This window comes from Bombus flavifrons, chromosome 8, assembly GCF_040668555.2.
Source record: "Bombus flavifrons isolate JBK064 chromosome 8, iyBomFlav1_principal, whole genome shotgun sequence".
Taxonomy (NCBI): Eukaryota; Metazoa; Arthropoda; class Insecta; order Hymenoptera; family Apidae; genus Bombus; species Bombus flavifrons.
In genome coordinates, this window is record NC_138449.1 from 14,704,542 (window position 1) to 14,723,053 (window position 18,512).

Genomic DNA, 18,512 nt, shown 5'->3' on the forward strand with positions numbered 1-18,512 from the left:
TTTACTCCATTCGATATCTAGAAAAAATGCGACAGGAACGTTCGAAAGCTTGATATCGAATTGGATGCGCCGAGACAAAGCTGTCGTTTGGCCATACAGTTTTTCTTTGCATCGGATTAACGAATAGCTTGTACGCTTTTATCGGTACGAGAACAACAGGCATTACTCAACGTGCTCGATAGACCGTGTTATGCGTACGAAGGTTGAACGACCCGCAATGTACAATTTTCCTTCGCTAATTGTATTTTTCGTATTTATCGAGCTCTTGCTTCGTAATATCGAACCACGCTCGTGGAACGAATCGTCGTTCCAGATCGAGAAAAATAAAATTTAATTTCCACTCGGCTACGATGTCTCTATAAGAACGGTTAATAAGCTTATGGCGTTATTTTTCGGTATTTTTAGATTAAACGTTGAAAAAAATCGCGCGACATTGGTCGTAAAGGACCCGCGAAATAATTTCTACTGCGAAAATTCTGCCGATCTGAAGGCAACGCGGGCGTATCTCCATCTAAAAAGGAAACGACGTTTACGAGCCACTAAAAAGTGGACGAACAATCATAATCGACTTCGGATGCCGGGTAACGCAGCCAGGAAATGGATGTTCGAGGACAACCAATGTTTCTGCGAGTCGTGAGCGTGTAACTTTCGAGGTAGGTCGATAAATCGCGAAAGAGATAAGCCGGAATGCTACAGGAAATTAAGGTCTCGCTCGGCTCGACATTTTCTCCCCCCTCGACGAGTCTGTCGGAGCTTCGTATCTGAGCCAGTGTCCTTCCTCTCTGGCTTTCACTTTAGCCCTCCGCTTCCACATAAAGCCGACCTGATTAAGTGCATGTTGTCGAAGAACGATCATATCTCTCATGTGGTTTTCTTCACGGCGTACTTTTTTTCCCCTCCCTTCTTGAAAAGCCTCGACGAGAGAAGCCCGATGAAAATGAAAGGCCTAGACGTCGTCCCCCGGCTGTCCCGAGGGAGCACACAGCCAAGGAGGGTGGAAGAATATATATGTATACAGGAGCAAGAAAATATTCCTGCCGGTCCTCGTATATATGCCACCAGACTTTTCACGCGACAGTAGATTTGATATTTGACCCGCTGAAAAATGCGCCCGGTAGAACGACGATTATCGTCGCACATACACAGTTGTCGTACGGAATTTCAGAGCAACGTGGAATTCCGAAGATGATTGACGAAGGAAACAATGCGGAAACAAGGCAAATATTTTTTTACGATTCCTTTCTTTCTTTCTTTCTTTCTTTCTTTCGTGTTGACTTCAAACATTCTTGGCTTCTTCGTCATACAGTTCACTCTTGACTAACTTTCTCTTCAGTGCACGCTTCAGAACGTTTACCACGAGCACACACTCGGGTATCCTCGCAAAGCTAGACGAACAAAGCTGCACGTACTATACGAGGACAATTGAAATTAAATTTGTTTCGCAACAGCGATATCGTGTTTAAAATCTTCCTACGAGATGTTCGATCGCCCTGGTGGAAACGCGTTGATGTAACACAGCGAACAGCGACGATCGACGTTTCAGAAAATTTTATCCGTGTTCACGTGAACGAGAACAAGACGACAGAATTAAAAATACTGAAAGTCGAACGATCATCGTGGCTCGGTCTGACCTATATCGAGCCTCTTCCACTTGTTCCACCGGTATCGCTCGAAATAAACGAACGGCTTAATTTGAAATATAAACGCAGCTGTGACGAATCGATACAAGGTTCGACGGGCGATGAAAAATAGACAGAATCCATTTTATTCGATAGCCATTTCGATCGGCCGGCCGTATTTTCCTCCAAGCGAGAAGAATTCGGAAATAATTCCCGAGGAATCGACAAGATAACGAGAAATAGTTCGCGCATTTGCAGCGAAACTGTCGGAGGATTGTTAATGGAACACGCTAAAAGATCAATCTCGAATCCTCGAGATAGCGAAGGAAACACCGGCCAACTGTATCGACGGAGTATCGATATTAAATTTCTCGATGAAATTGGAATTATTTTCGCTTCGAACCGAAACGAATCGGATCGATCGCGTTTCGTCTCTGTTTCCTTCCGACGAAACGGCCGAAACTTCCCGGCATTCGTGGCGTACTTCTGCGTGAAAAGTTCAACGACTCTTCTCCAACGTTCGAGCGCCCTTCCAACCGCATCGTTCGCCATCGTTGTTTTACTTTCTCTATGGATTGTTCTCCCGTAAAAAAAAAAATTCCTTTCCATGCCCTGGCTGGCTTGCGTTTTTTCAGCTTCGAAATACGAACGTTTTAAAGCAACAAATAACGAGAAACGAAGGAAACAACGAAATGGCATCGAAACGAAGGTAAATCGAGGACCAGAGCGAATTTAATATAGAGGAAAGGTTGACAGGGCTTGCACAACGTGCGAATACACGAGGGTACCATACGCGTCAAATAGGAAAACACGTCGCCGAGACGACCAACAAGAATCTAATAAGCTAGATACCACGGCCTCCTCAAAGGAAAATGTGGTACAAAATAGTTCCTGCGCCAGGAGACACAGAAACGAGGTTTTGTACGTACCACGATGGAAAGAAGCTACGGTTTAGAAACACGATGCACGACCGAGAAGGATAGAGTGGCCAGAAGGAAGCCAATGGACGAAATCCTGGCGTCGATATAAAGAACACGCGTACCTCTCTATATCACATTCTTTGTCGCGAATGTAGTTTAAAAACTTCGGTATGGACAAACGTAACGCGAATAAATTGAGTCTTAAATCGAACCCGTTTAAAAATATTGCAACCTACTTTCCTCTTGCGAGGGGTGCTCTTTTGTTTGTCTTTCGTTTCTTCGTCTTTCTTTTTTCCTGGTTGCAAAGAGAAACCGGTCTGAAGAGGCAACGACGACCGAGTTGATCGATCCTGTAAGTAGCATAGCGTGCACGAAACGAGGCCTAACACGGGGCAAAATAGAATTTCATTGGCAACTGCGATTCCTGTTCGAGTCTCGTTACCTCGAAGCCTCTCGTCGCTTTATGCAAACAGCACAATACTTGTCAGCGAGACAGCATAGCCGGAAATGGAAGAAGGGAGGTAGCTGTTATGACGTCGGACCGAGCCTCGAGTCTGACTGTTGACTCGGCAAATAGGAAAAGCGTACCATACAATCGACACAATAGACAAGCAGAGACGACAATAAAAGCTATCCGACCGAGATAATTACGAATTTTTATCTAGGCCGTTCGACTAGAAATTCGCTTGTGTAAGCCGTAAAGTGTCACACGCCCATCTACACGAGGACACGCTTTCAACGAAACTGGCGCAAACGTGTCTCCATTAAGGACGCCGAGTTTCGAATTTAGAACGCTATTTTTGGAGATGCCAAGTTTCACGTGTTCGAAGAGAAAGTTTACGGCACAGAGAAGCCTAAACTTTTAACCGACCCTACCTGGATTTTCGCCTCCACTTCAGGATCGATGAAGAAATATAGAACGCGTACAAAATTTGCGCAATTGGTTTCTACCGAATTAAATTTATTTCACGTACGAACATTTTACATCCTTATTTGCAGGAAATTATCTAAGAAAATGATAAAGATTAAAAAAGCAAAAGTTGTTCAAAGTATCAAGATACTCCTGTTAGTCGAACGTATTTAGTAGTAGTTACACTGAAACACGTAAATGACAATCGTCGAAGCGACGCGACACAATTACATGAGATAAAGGAAGAAATGCGCGAGCGTGCAAAGTACCGTCAACAGGCGGCAACAATATAGTACGCGGTACGAGTTAAAAGGAGCTTGATAAATCGGTACACGGATCGTTGCACAAAGGAACCTCGCAAAAGGACAAGCGAGGATGACGTAAGGGTGAAGAAATTGCACCGAAAATGAAGTAAATAGAGACGATACCTGTGTTTTAGTATGTTAATGCGCTCCTTATAAGCAGGGACGTCTCTCAAAGACAGTATTTCTTCAAACGTCGTGAAAAATCTATCGTACGAGCTTTAAACAAAGTGTAAAAAAATATCGCAAAAAGGCAGGATAAAAATACGAGCGAAAAGTCAAAGGAGACTTTTACACAGACGCGTTGTTTGATCAGAATGGTTATTAAAGTCAGGATAGAAGATCTGTCGAAAAGAAACGCTCTTTATTGCCTCGAAACAAAATGTGAGAAAAGTAGTTCCGTCACTCAACTGGCGAACAATATTTTAACAAGTCGCCCGAAGCAACTTCATTGTTTGCAGACAGGCAAACTTCTCGAAGAATACGTTTTGTACAAATAGAATCCAAACGCTGCCAGTAGCGCAAACACGTAATAAAGTCGACGGACCTGGCTATCGTACAACGTGGCGCGACTGACGAACAAAAATTTCATAATGGAGAGATATGAAGTTCGGTTGAAAGAGGAGCGGTCTTTTCCAGCACAGGGAATCTGATTTAAAAAAAAAAAAAGAAAAAAGAAAAAATGGAAGTAGAAGAGGAAGAAAGACGATCGAAAAAGAAACGAAGAGAAGGAAAATGGAGATTATAAGAGAAGGTCGTGTCGAGGAAATTTCGGACATCCTGTCGGAGCAGCCACTTCGATAAGACGTTCCAGATTCGAGTATGGGACGAATGAAGATCAGGGCGCCGCGAAGGCAGAGAAACGGGAGAGTAACTCGATAAAATTGACCGAGTTATACGACTGCACGAGCGGTTCGGCGCTCCTCTGCGCCGTCTCCGCGCTGTCCACCGGCGTCACACAAATCTAATTCCTGTCCCTGATAACCGAACTCATGCCGACCGTGGCAGAATATTCCGCCAGAATCGAGCTCCTTCGGAATTTTTCGCTGTCGGCATATTTCAGACGCAGCTATTCCCGACTACGTAAGACTACGTAGGTGGAAACGTTCGACGCAACAAATAATCGTAGCTGATGCTGCGAGAACCAGCGAGATTTCTTCGAGACACGAGACAAATAGAGAAATACGACGAATTCGTCGTTTACTTCTTTCGAGATCTTGGAATTGGGGAAGAAAGCTACTTTCCACCCTAGCAGCGAGACTAAGTTCTCTGTTCCTTTTTCCACTCGAACTATCTATCTAAAACTGTGACTAAAACTGTGTTCGTAACTTGAGCGACATATTAATACGTTTATAAAAATTTGATACGGTAAGCGTTCAGATATTTTCGCGCTGTTTCTATTAATTAGTAATTTGAATTTAAAGTTCCAACTGCGAACAACGATACGCTTTACTTTATTCGAATTTTCTACGATGATAGAATTCTTAAATTCTTGTTTCCTATCAAAAGCAGCGATTCCAAACTTTTGACCAGTAGAGCGCATATGAGTACAGGTTTTTTAATATTCCCTAAAAGTACATATCTGTATTCAAAAACATGGACGTTTCGGGGTAAGCAGTCGAAACGCACGATTAAAAGCACACACCGTGAGATTTTTGTTTACCCGGAACGCGTTTTCCACTCGAATGGAAATCAATCGGCGTCCGAGCAACGAATATCGAAAGGGGAATTAATTTCAGCGACTCGTTCCGCTATCCAGTTAGACTGTCCCTCCTACTTTGAGAAGCATGGAACGCGCGTTACCCCTTATTTCTGCGAGCAGATTGCCCGTTGCCACGGCGTATGAATTTAAATGTCCTCGACCGAGCCAGTGCCGTTAGTTGCCCGACTCGAATTCCACCGCAACGTTCGTGTGTGTACCTTCGCGAAACGCGTATCCAAAGAGCCGCATTCGCGATTTTAAATAACGTTTGTCTCTAAACGCGTCAACTCCCTACAACATTACCGTACGTTCCCGTTAGAAACATCTCTCTAATCGTTCTATTAGGCTGATGAATACGAAATGTCATTTTTTTCTTTTTTTTTTTTCCTTTTTTTCAAATAAGATTTTAACGTAATTTCTACGAAGCTCTATATCGCTTGATCTCGACGATTTCTACGCACGTTCAGTGCACTTTTCTAGTCGCTAACTGACTTCATTATAATAGACCTATGAAAATTAGCGAATCTGGAATCAATCGAATGGAATAAACAAAATATAATATAATAATATATAATATAAGTCTCGAAAAATGTAACTCTTTTTAATCTTTAACTTTTTCCAAATGCTAAATTTATGTCCTCATGCCAGTTTTTCCAATCGTAAATTCAAACTTTGGGAAAGTTTGTACCTAAAGGGAAAGAAGGAATACCAAAATGAAAGAAAAGTTAAATTCCATAAAGTATCGTTAAGAAGATCGTAAGAAACGTAAGGAAGACAACGGAACTCGTGGAAATTTAGAGTTTTTGTGCAAGTCGTACGCGCACCCTCAGGCACGTCCATCCGTTACGTTGCTATATTCTCATCACTCTCTTTCCACGTAATTTATGAGTTTTAATTAGCCAAGATGCTCGAGGCAACACCGACTCCTGGCATTATCGTAACTAACCTTACCACCGTCGTATCACTGTTACACCGGGAAACTCACCCCTAAGGTTGTTCCGTACTCGTCATCAACGAAAACGACCATGCCATCGTTAAGATCGTGCTTCGCGCGACAACATATCGAATTAAATGTGAAACTACTACGTTCCGCAAGCTAGAACGGCCGATTCTTTTCCTTTCGACGGTCAACGAACGATATCGATTCGCGTCGATTATTAGCCAGGTTAATGGGCAACATATTTCTTTGGACGTTATCGTTTCGATCCTGTGGGGCAGGAGACGGTGTCCCTTTGTTCCGCGATACAGCCTGTTGCTCCACGCTATTTACAAGGGGTAGTTATCGTTTTACGTGGCGAATTTTCGAAAATTTTCCACCCTCCCCGATCCACGACGAAACGTCTAAATGAGTGTCGTATAAATATCGCGGACGCTTACGAGCACATGAAAATCTTATCGACGATTCGATGTTTTAAAGAGAACGTTACGTAATAGCTTTTATCACCGAGAAGCGATTTATCGTCTGTATCATCGGTCGGCTAGAGACTGTTACTCGGAAACTTATATATCGCTAATATATATTTTCTTCTCGTGTATGGAGCTTCGTTATATAGTTGGTCGTATAATATGTTTTATATAAAAGGAAACGAAGGATAGAAAAATGTAAAAGAAAGCATTCTTCGAAGTAAGAACGAGTCTTTCGGTAAATGAAATTACGTTTTGCCATGTATCTACGTAATTCTTTTTCGTCGCGAAGGAAACAGAATTTTCTCGGTTATCCAGTGAGAAAAAGTGAAATATTTGCTGTTTCAGGTATAGAATGTTTTGTATGGAATCACTCACCCTAAGTGTGTATTGCTACGCGAATAATTAGGATTAAAGTCTTACCTGCAGCACCGATTTGTCAAAGCCCGCTACAAGGGCGGAGGGTGAGGAAGAAGGCGAAGGCGAGGACGAGGGCGAGGTGGTATAGGCCGAAGGACTAGTGGCAGTAACGGGGGTCGAGGGTGTCGAGGGGGCAGGGGAAGGTGTCAACCCCCGAGGGCCCCCTGCAGTTGCACCCGATGCCCCCGGTGCAGTTCCTGCAGTTTTTTCCACTTCTGTAACAGAAAAACCAAAATTCCGTTAAGTACAAAATAAAATACGATATAAAAGCTTAAGAAACGATCATTTTCTTTCTACGTAATTTATTGTCCGTTACTAATAATGTATATCGATTAACTAAATCGTTAATCAATCATAATTAACGATATCAAGAGTAAACTGAATTGACGATTTCTCGAAAAACAATAAATCATCTGTAAATTAATAGCGAGGCTCTCGGACGGCCGAATGAAAACATCGAGGAACGTACAAGATCGAAAACCGCGGAAAAGTGAAAACCGATATAAACGAGCCACCAAGAACTATCCCACCGAACGACTACAAAGTCGTCGATTCCAATACAATCAGCTTTGGTTTCGAAATCATATCTCGCGATCCAATCCACGTCGTAACGACGCTGTGCGATCTAGACTGCTCGTCCATTGTCCAAATCACTCTTTCACGTTGCGGTATAAAAATTCACTCGGTTCTCAATCTCACGCTACTCGTACGAAATACTCACATCCACGGCTGTAATAATAAAATCGCGTAATAAAGTTCGTGCAAGTCTTTGACGATTAATCCGAGGCTATTCGCGGCCAATCGATATTTTCGTCAACCAGTATCGATATCCGCCACGCGAATTCCACGTAGCACTTGGGGCCGGTCTCGCGCGTGAATTATACCGCAGCTAGACGTATTAAAAACCATCGTGACCCATTTCGTCGATCGTGACGGGAGACTGGATTCGGCTGGACTGGCGCCACAGTAAGAAAACTTGTAATTTTCCGGTCGGCCGGCGACATTGTATTCTTTCTCACGCGCGGCAATAGATAATAGGAACGAAAGAGGGAGCGAAACTCGGGGCCTGCAGGAAGTCGAAACGAAACTCGGTTTCGAAGCACGTACCCGGACCGAAGGTACGGTCAATTCATTGAATAGGAAAGTAACTTTCATAGTTTATAAGTTTACCCTCCGAACTCACTTCGGATCGAGTTAGCGGGAAGACGCGAGAAAGGAAGGAAGAGAGAGGAGAAAAGGGAAGACGGAGTTGGCGTCAGGATCTCGAGCGAAGATTCTTCGAAGATGCGTTTAATATGCTCGGCTCTAATGTAATTGAAAACTTTCGTTGGATTCGTTTTCGTGGCGGTCGATCTGCAACGCCTGCTTCGCGCAACTTGAAAGCTCGTTCGAAATTCCATAAATTACTGTCCTCGTGATCGAAGCGGTTGAAAATATTTCCGTTCCGCTTGCGTCGCACTTTCAGTGGAATAACGTTTCAAGAGCCGGTCCAATTAGACGAATCTTCCAATCGTGGCCAACAGTTCCCTTCGTTTGTTATCTTCCGCGAAATTTTCTCGCTAATAATTTCGCCGCATCTCGTCGCTCAGTTTTAGACGTACGTATAGTCGCGGTCGGAACGGAATGCAATGGCATTAAACTCGGAGTAATGAGAATAAATCGGGCAGGGAACCAGCCCCTGATACCGCTTTATTGCCGCCCGTTTCAGTCGCAAAACTTCAAGAAATCGCTTTCCCGTGTCTACGGTTTTCGTAGATGGGGCTCGCCTTCGACCGAATTAATTTCGTCAACCATCATACGTCGAAGGAGCACTCGGTTAGGTATGACGTTTCTCGCTTTGTACGCAGATAAGTAGACAATTATAGTTGCACAAGATGTTCATTTTCTGTCGTCGAAAAATGTCACGTTCAAGGTAAGCGTAAAATAATTATCGCTTTAAATGTTGAAAGCCTTCTTGTTCGTTGAAAAGAGGACGAAATAGGAACATAAATATTCCAAGTCCGTAACAGGATTAAACTGGAGAAACACAATGAATTCGGCAATTTAATCGGGAAAGAAGAATTACCGCACGGATGCAAACTGGAACAAAAGGTTTAAAGAGACCGATAAGAACCTGCGAGTATCGAGTGAACATGGTTCTAAACGTACACTGAAATAACCAAAAGATAAAAGATCACCTTAAGGATTCATTGTACGAGAAAGATATGACTTTTCTGTTCTCCACTACGGTAGATATCAAAGCGTTTAAGGCCTTGGCAGAGGATCTCGAACGCGACCGATACGCGAAAATATGTCTCTGGAGATCGTAAATTACGCACCGGAGTTGGTCGGAATCCACTTTTGCAAAAGCCGTTATATTTTTATTCGCCGGGCTCTCGTATTGCCCGACAGTCCCATGACATTATCTTAACAACCGAGGGAGAGGGCAAGTTTTATTGCTGAATTTCGTTACGTTCTTGCTTGCAGTCGGCAACAGAAGCCGAAGAAGATGGAGGGAAGCTTAAGGGTCGAGACGAACGACAGAAACTCGTTTGCTCGCGTAATTACTCATGAGCCATAGAACTTTCACGGACGAAGAAATATTTCTCAAGCGACGGTATCTTAATGTATTCGTCAAAACGTTACTTTCTTTCGTTTAAGCGACCAAAGAGCGACATCCGTTCCTCGCGGTATTGCCAACAGGTTAATCGCGAAACAAAATCCTCACCCCGAGAATCCGTCCCTCCTCCTCTTTGAATTTTTCGCTGAAACGAAGGCCGAATTTGTCTTACCGCCTCGAATTCCTTGCCGAGAGTCAAATATTTGCCGATAATTTATTTCAGTTTACGAGAACTTTTGCAACGCCTGCCGAAGATATTCCTCTTTGATAAAAACTTTGACAAGAGGGATAAAGATTTACGAATAATTGAAGAAACAGACGAACGAAACTTACTTTATACCCACGATTTCAGAAATCACGACCGACTAGAACAAACATAACATAATACTAAAAATAGATGTATATCGTTGTTCTGTCTCGACGAAAGTCAATAATAATCCGTTTTATTAAGAACATTTTGCATGCTTCTATCAATTGCAGAAACACGAAATCCGAACACAGCAATATCGACGATTTTGGAATTTGCAGTTAGAGATTAATGCGCGTCATAAATTTATAATCCGAACGTTAAATTTCCTATCGCCATATATATTCTCTTTCCACGGTACACCCAGCTCAGTAACAGCGCTGAGCCACTCCGCATAATCGTACGTATTCTACGTCGTTACTCGTTCGAATGCATCCGATTTACTAATAAATTCGTCTGGTAAAAAATGTCAAATTGCGATTAAAACATCATAGACTCGAGCAACAACTCGCTCGTACGTAGGCGTCAGACATAGTTATTCCTGACGCGGAGGTTAAACAGCGAAATTAACGGCGAACCAGTCTCGTGCGATTTATGGGGTAACGCGGAAACTCCATGATACACTGCACGTCCGTATTTGCGTGCGTGCACCTGTACCCTGTGCTTTCTCTCCGCCCTTGGACGAGAGACGAACTTCCTGCGAAGCGCCAGCAAGACAGAAGAGAGAGACTCGCCGTGTACAAACCTCCAAGTATACCTCCAAGTATACCTCCAAGTATACCTCGAACTTGCGTCATAAGTTCGTACCACTAAGTCCTTTTCGCATTCCGAAGTTGGATAGTCGGCGAACTAGTCGCGCTACTTGAGTTACACGCTAAATACATAATAACGATGCTCGCGTAAAGTCTGCGCACCATCTCTCGTTTCCATCCCTACACGGCCCGTAGTCCCGTTAGATTATGCTAATCGAGAAGGAAATCCCGCTACATCAGAAAGAAACGGAACGCGCGAACGCCGTTTAAAATTCTCCTCGCCTTTTGTTCTTTAGGGGCTTTAGCGGCTGACGCGTACACTCATACGTGACTCGTATCGCAAGATGATATTTTTTCCTCTCCGCGAAATGAAGCGGAAAAAAATTCGCTTGCGCGAGAAATGTCGTGTGTACGTACGTGCGGAGCGTGTGTTACGCTCTTCGATAGAATAAATCAAATACCACCCCCATGGGGAACATTTGTCATGCGAGGGATCTGTTTGACTGGCGCTAGTCTTGCGGATCGGGAATAGTTTGGGGTTGTGGAATCTCAAGGAGTTCGAGCCGATTTCTATCCAATTAGGGAACGCCGTGTAGTAATCGTACCTTGTCAAAACACGAGACAAGATGGAATATTTTACATACGATATTTGTTACGAAACCGCACGCCCTTCCCCTTTAATTCCGAACGGAATCTGTAACGCGAGGGACTGGTCCACGAAACGCTACTGAAAGCGAGGGTGTCTTTCTGAAGAGGACATTCGTAACACTTGTCGCCGCAGCAGCTGCCAAGAGGGAGTTATTGCTCTCTCGTAACAACGGCGACAGGGGTGGAACTTTTCCAACTGGTGTACCGTCAACGGGAATCAGACGCCTGGCCAACGGTGGTCTTTGAAAACACGTCAGCTCTTTATCAAAGCTAACAAGAAGCGTCGACTGCCGCGTCGCACCTAACCGAGTGGCTGTCGCACGGAAAAATCCATCTTCCTGCGTGGATGCGGCACCGTATGCTCATAGATGCAACCGCAATTTCCGACCAACTACGTGATTTCACACATACGATCGAGTAAACCACGCAACAAGGAAACGTTCTTCCAATCTCCTCGATTATCTCGTTGTCAAAATATTACCATCGTGATATCATGCGTTTCTTCCGACATTTACGTTAATTCTAACGTACATTCCCCCAATTTTCCATCATATTACGCAAACACGAAATGATCGAACGCAGACGAGAACGTTTTAAAACTAAATAGAACGATCTGGGCAGCGTTCGACGCCATCCTCTGGACGCTATTTGTAAGAACAGAAAGACTGGTGCGACGCGTGATTTATCCACGCGTACGAAGAACACCGTGGAGAAGACGAGCTGTAGCTCGGTGGCTGAACAAACACGAAAAAGAGAGACGAGAGAAAGAGTCGGGAAAGGTAAAAGGCGAGAGAGAAAGGTAGGAAAAGAGAGGCAGAAATCCCTTGTTAGCGGCTGCTAGGTCCGCCGGGATAAGTGCCGTGGGGTGGTACACGGTGAAAAATAGGACGAATTTGCAGCGAGAAACATCAATTCTCGCTGGCAGTAGTCTTATTCGGTCGAGGAGGCCCAGCCGGAAGAATCGACCGGAGAAAGCGACCAAAGTACTTGAAGCTCGCTTTCTGGTGAAAAATAGGAAAAACCGCGCCGCGAGCTTAACTCGACCGTCCGTTCGTCTGTCTGCCTGTCCACCAATAGGGGATAAGTGATGCGACAGCACAGCCCGGGAACCAGAGGAACGAACCTTGACGAGAATACAGAGACAGAGAGTCACGAGGTTCCCCGGGATAAGCAAGGTAAAGAATAGTTGGAGAAAGTGGCGATAGTCGGTGAATGAGAGTGATAGATTGCGCGACGCCATCGACCGACGCTCTTCCACCAATAGCCAGCTCGACCATCGTGCTCTGCAAACGGAAACCCAATCGTTCGACAATCTCGACTTCCGTTTCGCTAAACGCGACAACCCTCGTATTCAACGCGCGCCCCAGCTGTTTGTTTGCTACCAAAGACTTTCATATTCGGTTTTAGGCGCCATATCGTAGTTGGGGAATATTTTATTTTTCAGATATACAGTGTTATACAAACAGAGAGGTAAGTTACAATTATTATTGTTATAAGTTACAATTACAAAATATAATTCTTGTTATAAGAAAACGTGGATATAAGATTTCGATTGCTTAGAAGCCGTACTGATGTAGTCTATAAATTGAAGAACAGAAAAAAATGGCTAAAAACGCTGCTTTTCTTCTATCTTGGAACTTGCCATTATTTGTGTTGTTTTCTTACATCGCCATAGTCGTAATAAACACAAAGATGTACGAACGATATCGTGTTTGCTGTAGGGGAGAAAATTGATTAAACGTAACATATATGAAGGTCACAGAAGCGTAAATGCGAAAGGAGGAAAGGACGAGGGAGAGAACGGGATTGTAATGAAATTCGAAGAATGAAAGTACAAATGTGTTAATTATCGTACGTGATTGTAAAGAGGAAAGAGTTGGAACGATAGAGGGGACGAAAGAATTGGAAGGAAAAAAAGAAGTCGAAGCTATTTCGAGGCAGCCAGCGTATCCGGTGTTCGCGTTTGAGTCGCTACTAAGCGGCGAAGAAAACCAAGCGGAAAATCGAATGAAGGCTGAGCGGCGGGAACGCGTCGTTGCCGTCTAAAAATTAACGCGTTTAATTCCCAGCGTCGGCGATCGCGTCGATCCGTGTATTTCACGGAGAACGGACCTGTGAAAAAATAGCGGCGGGAAAAATTTTAAAAATATTTTACAACGATAAATCATGACGAATTCGCGTGGCGTGGCGAGGCAACACCTGTCACGCCGTTATGGAGTCTGTATTTTAATCGGCAGGGAAGGTTTATACGTCGAACATCGTCCTGGTGAAACCGACACGGGACAAGAAACGTATAGCGAAATTCGACCAACAACTAATCGCGCGAGACGCAGATCGTTTCCATTAAAACGTTCCAGATATTTATTCGAATTTTTCAATGACGAACAACGAACGATAAATCACGAGGTGATCGATCGGAAGAGAACCAACAACGAGAACGTAGTCCGATTTTATGCACCACCACCGGTTGAAAAGTGATACACGCATCGACGAACGGTTCAACCCTGGCTATTGTATGACCATTAACGAATCAAAGTAATTAGCTAGACGCGTATTGTGCGTCGCGAACGTCGAACAAAGCTCGTAAATCGTTCCGCGCTGAAAAGCGCGATGCATTGCCGTGGCCCGTAACCGTTCAGCCAGACAAATCGCCGTCAATAAAACAAATAGATATCCGTCGACGATACGAATGTAAATGAATCGATAAAATCATGACGAACGAGGACAGGCAGGACAGGATTAAAAGATTTCCGTGGATAAACCGACAGGCGAAAGCTCTTCTCCGCGTGTCCGCAACAACAAGCCGCCGGTAGCTAGAAACTGTGGCCGGACCGTGAATTAAAATAAAGCGTCCGCACGCTTCCTACCAAGAATACCAACTTCACGGAAGCTTAAAACTTCGGCTTGCCGTTAATGCTTGCCCTCGTTTCCCGTGATTTTCAGTAAAACTCTCTCGTAACGTCGAGTAAATCTTCCGACGGATTCCCGTTACGACCAACTCGCTCTGCCTCTACTCCTCCACCGGTATAAAATATAGATTATCATCGCGCGTTTACGCGCGTGAGGGCGCGCGCGCCTGTCTGTCGGTTCGTCTAAACGTGCAAAATGTTTAAACTTTTAATCGAGCAAAATAAAGAATCGAAAAAAACACGGTGAAAATTGGAAAAAGATATTAACGCTGAAATCGACGGTTAAACGGGATTGAAAAATTCATAAGGAGAAAAACGAGACTAAGTGGCTCGTTATATTTTTTTCAACAGTTCAGCGTTTAACTTTATGTAGGCGAGTGAGAACGCGGATAACCGATTTAATGAAAAATTTATCGCATAAACACAGAAAGAGATCCAACAAAAAAAATAAATATAACAACTAGGGGCACGCGCATAGTGGTACAAGAGGCTATTAGTCGTACTTGTTCCATTATTTCGATTTTAATTTGGGTTCCAACTGTATACCTGTTAAATATTTACCAGTACTTTACTACCCTCTTTGCGTGTCCTAACGGCAACATATTCGGCACATTATTACCTTCGGCCGACTTTACCTTGCGTAAACTAGAGCGTTTTAGTATTAAGGTGTCGTGTAACAAATGAGTTTTGTTACTACGATGTCTTCGTTATGAATATCCCTCGTAGCAAACTTTTACGTAGCCACTTTTACGTAAAATTTCACGTGGATCTGGCGGTTCAAGAATTTTTCTACGGGTTAATGTAGTTTAATTTAAGTTAATTTCATTCAATTTAATAAGCACACGGGGGAGGAACTCCTTTACGAGAAGCAAATATACAGTAAGAGAAAAGCAAGTGTCGAGATGATACAGTCGCTGTGAGGCAGTGAGACGAGCATGTGTATAAATACGCTGTACTAAAACTAAGCCAGCTACCGCTCGGGTTATCTGAGGTTACACACGCCTTTCTTCGTTGGTTGAGGTGGAAGAAAGATTAATACCATTGCATAAAACGTTGTCTAAATCGCATATACGGGCAATAGAATTAATAGTAATTGAGCGAGAAGCAAATTGGCAGCAACGCGTATCTCTCTTCTTTCCTTTTAAATCAAACAACGTGCTTTCGGTGTAAAAACTTGAAAGAACAGCCGCGTGGTGTGGAGGGTAACGTTGCCAGCGAACAGCGGCTAATTTAAACGGACGACGCATGCAGTTTCTCGCTCGAACGATACCTCTTAAACGTTCTATCGCAAAGCAAAGCGATAGTAAAAAAAGAGAAGAAAAAATAGAGGTGAGAAAGAAAAGGAAATGAAGGGGAAGAGAAGAAAAAAGGGGAAAGAAAATGGACCGACGCTTTTCTCCCCGTGGAACCATCATGGCAAAGGACGAATTAATCTGGCTTCACGCAGAGCGAGCGGCCCTTTTGCTCCACGTTTTCGATGTAATTGAATCTCTCGTCTTTGCCAAGGCAATTGTTCCGCCCTTCTCGCCCCCGGCCGAGAATTCAGGGCTGCTCTCTTACCGCGAGAAATTAATCTTCTCTTTCGCGGAAGCGATTCCACCGGCGAACTCGGTGGGGGATAGAGAAAAATAAAAGTGATAGAGCGCTAGGTTCGGTTTTCGATCGGTCGGCAAGAGCCATTCGTACTTTTCCCCGGGCTCTATTGAAAATAAATTCTCTCGATCAGCCTTCTCTCGATGCTCCTTGCTCACACGCTACGATCCTATGCGTCGTGATCCTTCGTTCCGAATTCAAGTATAAGGTACAGAGCAATGATAGAGTATCAGCGATCTACGAGTGTAATATTTCGGTAAGAAGAATTGTAAAGAAGAGCCATTACAAGGAACAAATGATATGCAGCTGTATCTTTCAAGGTAGTATTTCTTTATCAAGTTCTATATTTCATTTTCGTGGTAGACATGAGATTTGTCCAGTCGTACGAAAGTACTACTAAATGATAGGAAATTGAAAATACATGGACCCAATTAATTGGTACGAATACAACGATGCGCTAATCCTCCATGCGGCTATTATTTATAATATCAGAAATTTATTCGTGGAAATTTTTCGCGAGAATCTTCGAAAAGAAAAGCTATTACGAGAGATAAATTATTTTTCCAGAAGAAATCAGAAGAGACAAGTCTCGACCAAGCTCCATTAGACCTTATCGTATTAGGATAATAGGATTGCTTTTATTACGCTGTTCTCGAACAAGAATTTCTGTTTATCAGCGTAAGACACTCCCGTCTCATTCTTTCGGATACTACGTTCGGTGAAGGGCACGAACACAACGAGGACGGCTCGACCAGAAAAAGAGAGAAGAGGCGCGGGAGAAAAATTACTTTCGCGGCAAGACGTGACGGAAATGCCGGAGCAAAGATTGCAAAATTACGGGACATATTTAAATATTGCGCAGCCCCGTCGAGGAAAGTTTATCGGCGGCGAAGCAGCTCCTCTCGAACGACGGCGACATAGTCGCAACTTTTAACGCGAAGGATGGCACCTGTAGGTCGAAATTACCGAGATTTAATAAATCCCGCCGTCCTCGAAGCGGCGTAAAAAGTTTGACGAAGAGCTATGGAGGAGCGAAAGATTACGATAAGTCGAAAAATGAAAGAAAAAAGAAACGAAATGAAAGAGAATCGAGAACCGGTGCATCGCGCTCGAGTTCAGACCTTCGAAATTGAATACGTTCGCGTTTTCGTTAACACCTCGTTCTCTTCGTTCTTCGCGACTACTGCAATTACAGTTTATGGGAAAGTTGATCTCTGTTAAAGTCCGCTAAGTTTTACGACATCGACTTAACCTCTTGCGCCTTACGATTTCTTTGCAAATTATTTAAGTTTATTTATTATTATGTTAGCTGTTCATTCCTACAGCATCGTGCCAGACTAACATCAAAATGTACGTAATATTCTAATGTAACATAATCTTCGATCGATATACCAAACTTTGTTGCAAATGTAATTTGCTTTCATCGAGTGTGACGTGGTATTATGAGGCAGGGGGATGAATTTAAGGATCTCTGTTCTAGAATAAAGCGCGTTTGAAAGACTAGCAATGGCGTAGGTAAATGACGTAAGAAAAATATAACGTTTCGATGTCGAAGAAACTTCACTCTTATGAAATTTCTGCACGTTCCAATGCTGCACGTTCGTTTGCACGTTCTCGCGCTAAAAGGTCTATCAAAAACCGCAACGCAGTAGGAGAACGCGTTCGCGGTCTGGAACGCATCTCACGGCATGTTCTATGTGCGATAAAAGCAGATGAAAAACGTTCCGGGCCGGTGTACGAATAAAAGGCGCGAACGGGTGCTCCTCCGTCTCGCTCGTCGACAAAGAATATAAATCATATGCTTAAGGAAGTAGTACGGCGAGCATGGTGCTCCTTTTGTACGGAAGATTACGGAGTGCAAAGGAGTTTCCTCATTTTTCATCGTGGCGACCGTCGGAATTAACATATTCATAAGATATTTATCAACGTATCTCTTTGACACCTATTTTTTGAGCGCACCGCTTATGAAACGAATAAATTAGACGGAACGAGGGCCCATCTTTCCTCGGCTGACGCACAGAAGGAGATGGAAAGAGGGAGAACAAGAGGACGAAAGCTTGGGCCGTGCTACGTAAAATATGATACACGATGTATTCTGGCCAATAGCGAACTTTTTTCTCCTTATGAAAGTAACCAAAAAAAAAAGAGAGAGAGAGAGAGAGAGAGAAAGGAGGAGAAAGAGCAAGCTAGGCAAACGAAACGTCGAGAAAGAAAAAATCATAGAAAATAAAAGAAATTCTCGACTCAGGTTGATCATCGTGTTTACGAGACTTGCTTCGGCAAACAAGACGACGAAAATTTCGACCGTGCCACGTAAAATATAATACACGATGTATTCTGGTCAGCCACGAATTTTTTTCCTTTGTTAAAACAGGTAAAACAGAGAAAAAGAGGAGAAGGTAGGGAAATGAAGCGTGTAGAGTGAACAAAATCTGGAAAAATAGGAAAAATTTGAAGGGAGAAAAATCAGAGAGAACATCCTCGATG

General features: G+C 43.5%; 1 protein-coding gene across 8 annotated transcripts in view; it reads right to left on the bottom strand.

The window, feature by feature from the left end:
- Window positions 1–18,512, bottom strand: part of LOC138182547 (dystrophin, isoforms A/C/F/G/H) — a 439,773-nt gene that overhangs the window by 358,229 nt on the left and 63,032 nt on the right. For all 8 annotated transcript variants that reach the window (XM_069118516.1, XM_069118515.1, XM_069118511.1 and 5 more), the window contains one exon: window positions 7,281–7,492. In XM_069118516.1, the coding sequence (XP_068974617.1) occupies window positions 7,281–7,492 (212 nt within the window). The remainder of the gene's footprint in view (window positions 1–7,280; window positions 7,493–18,512) is intronic.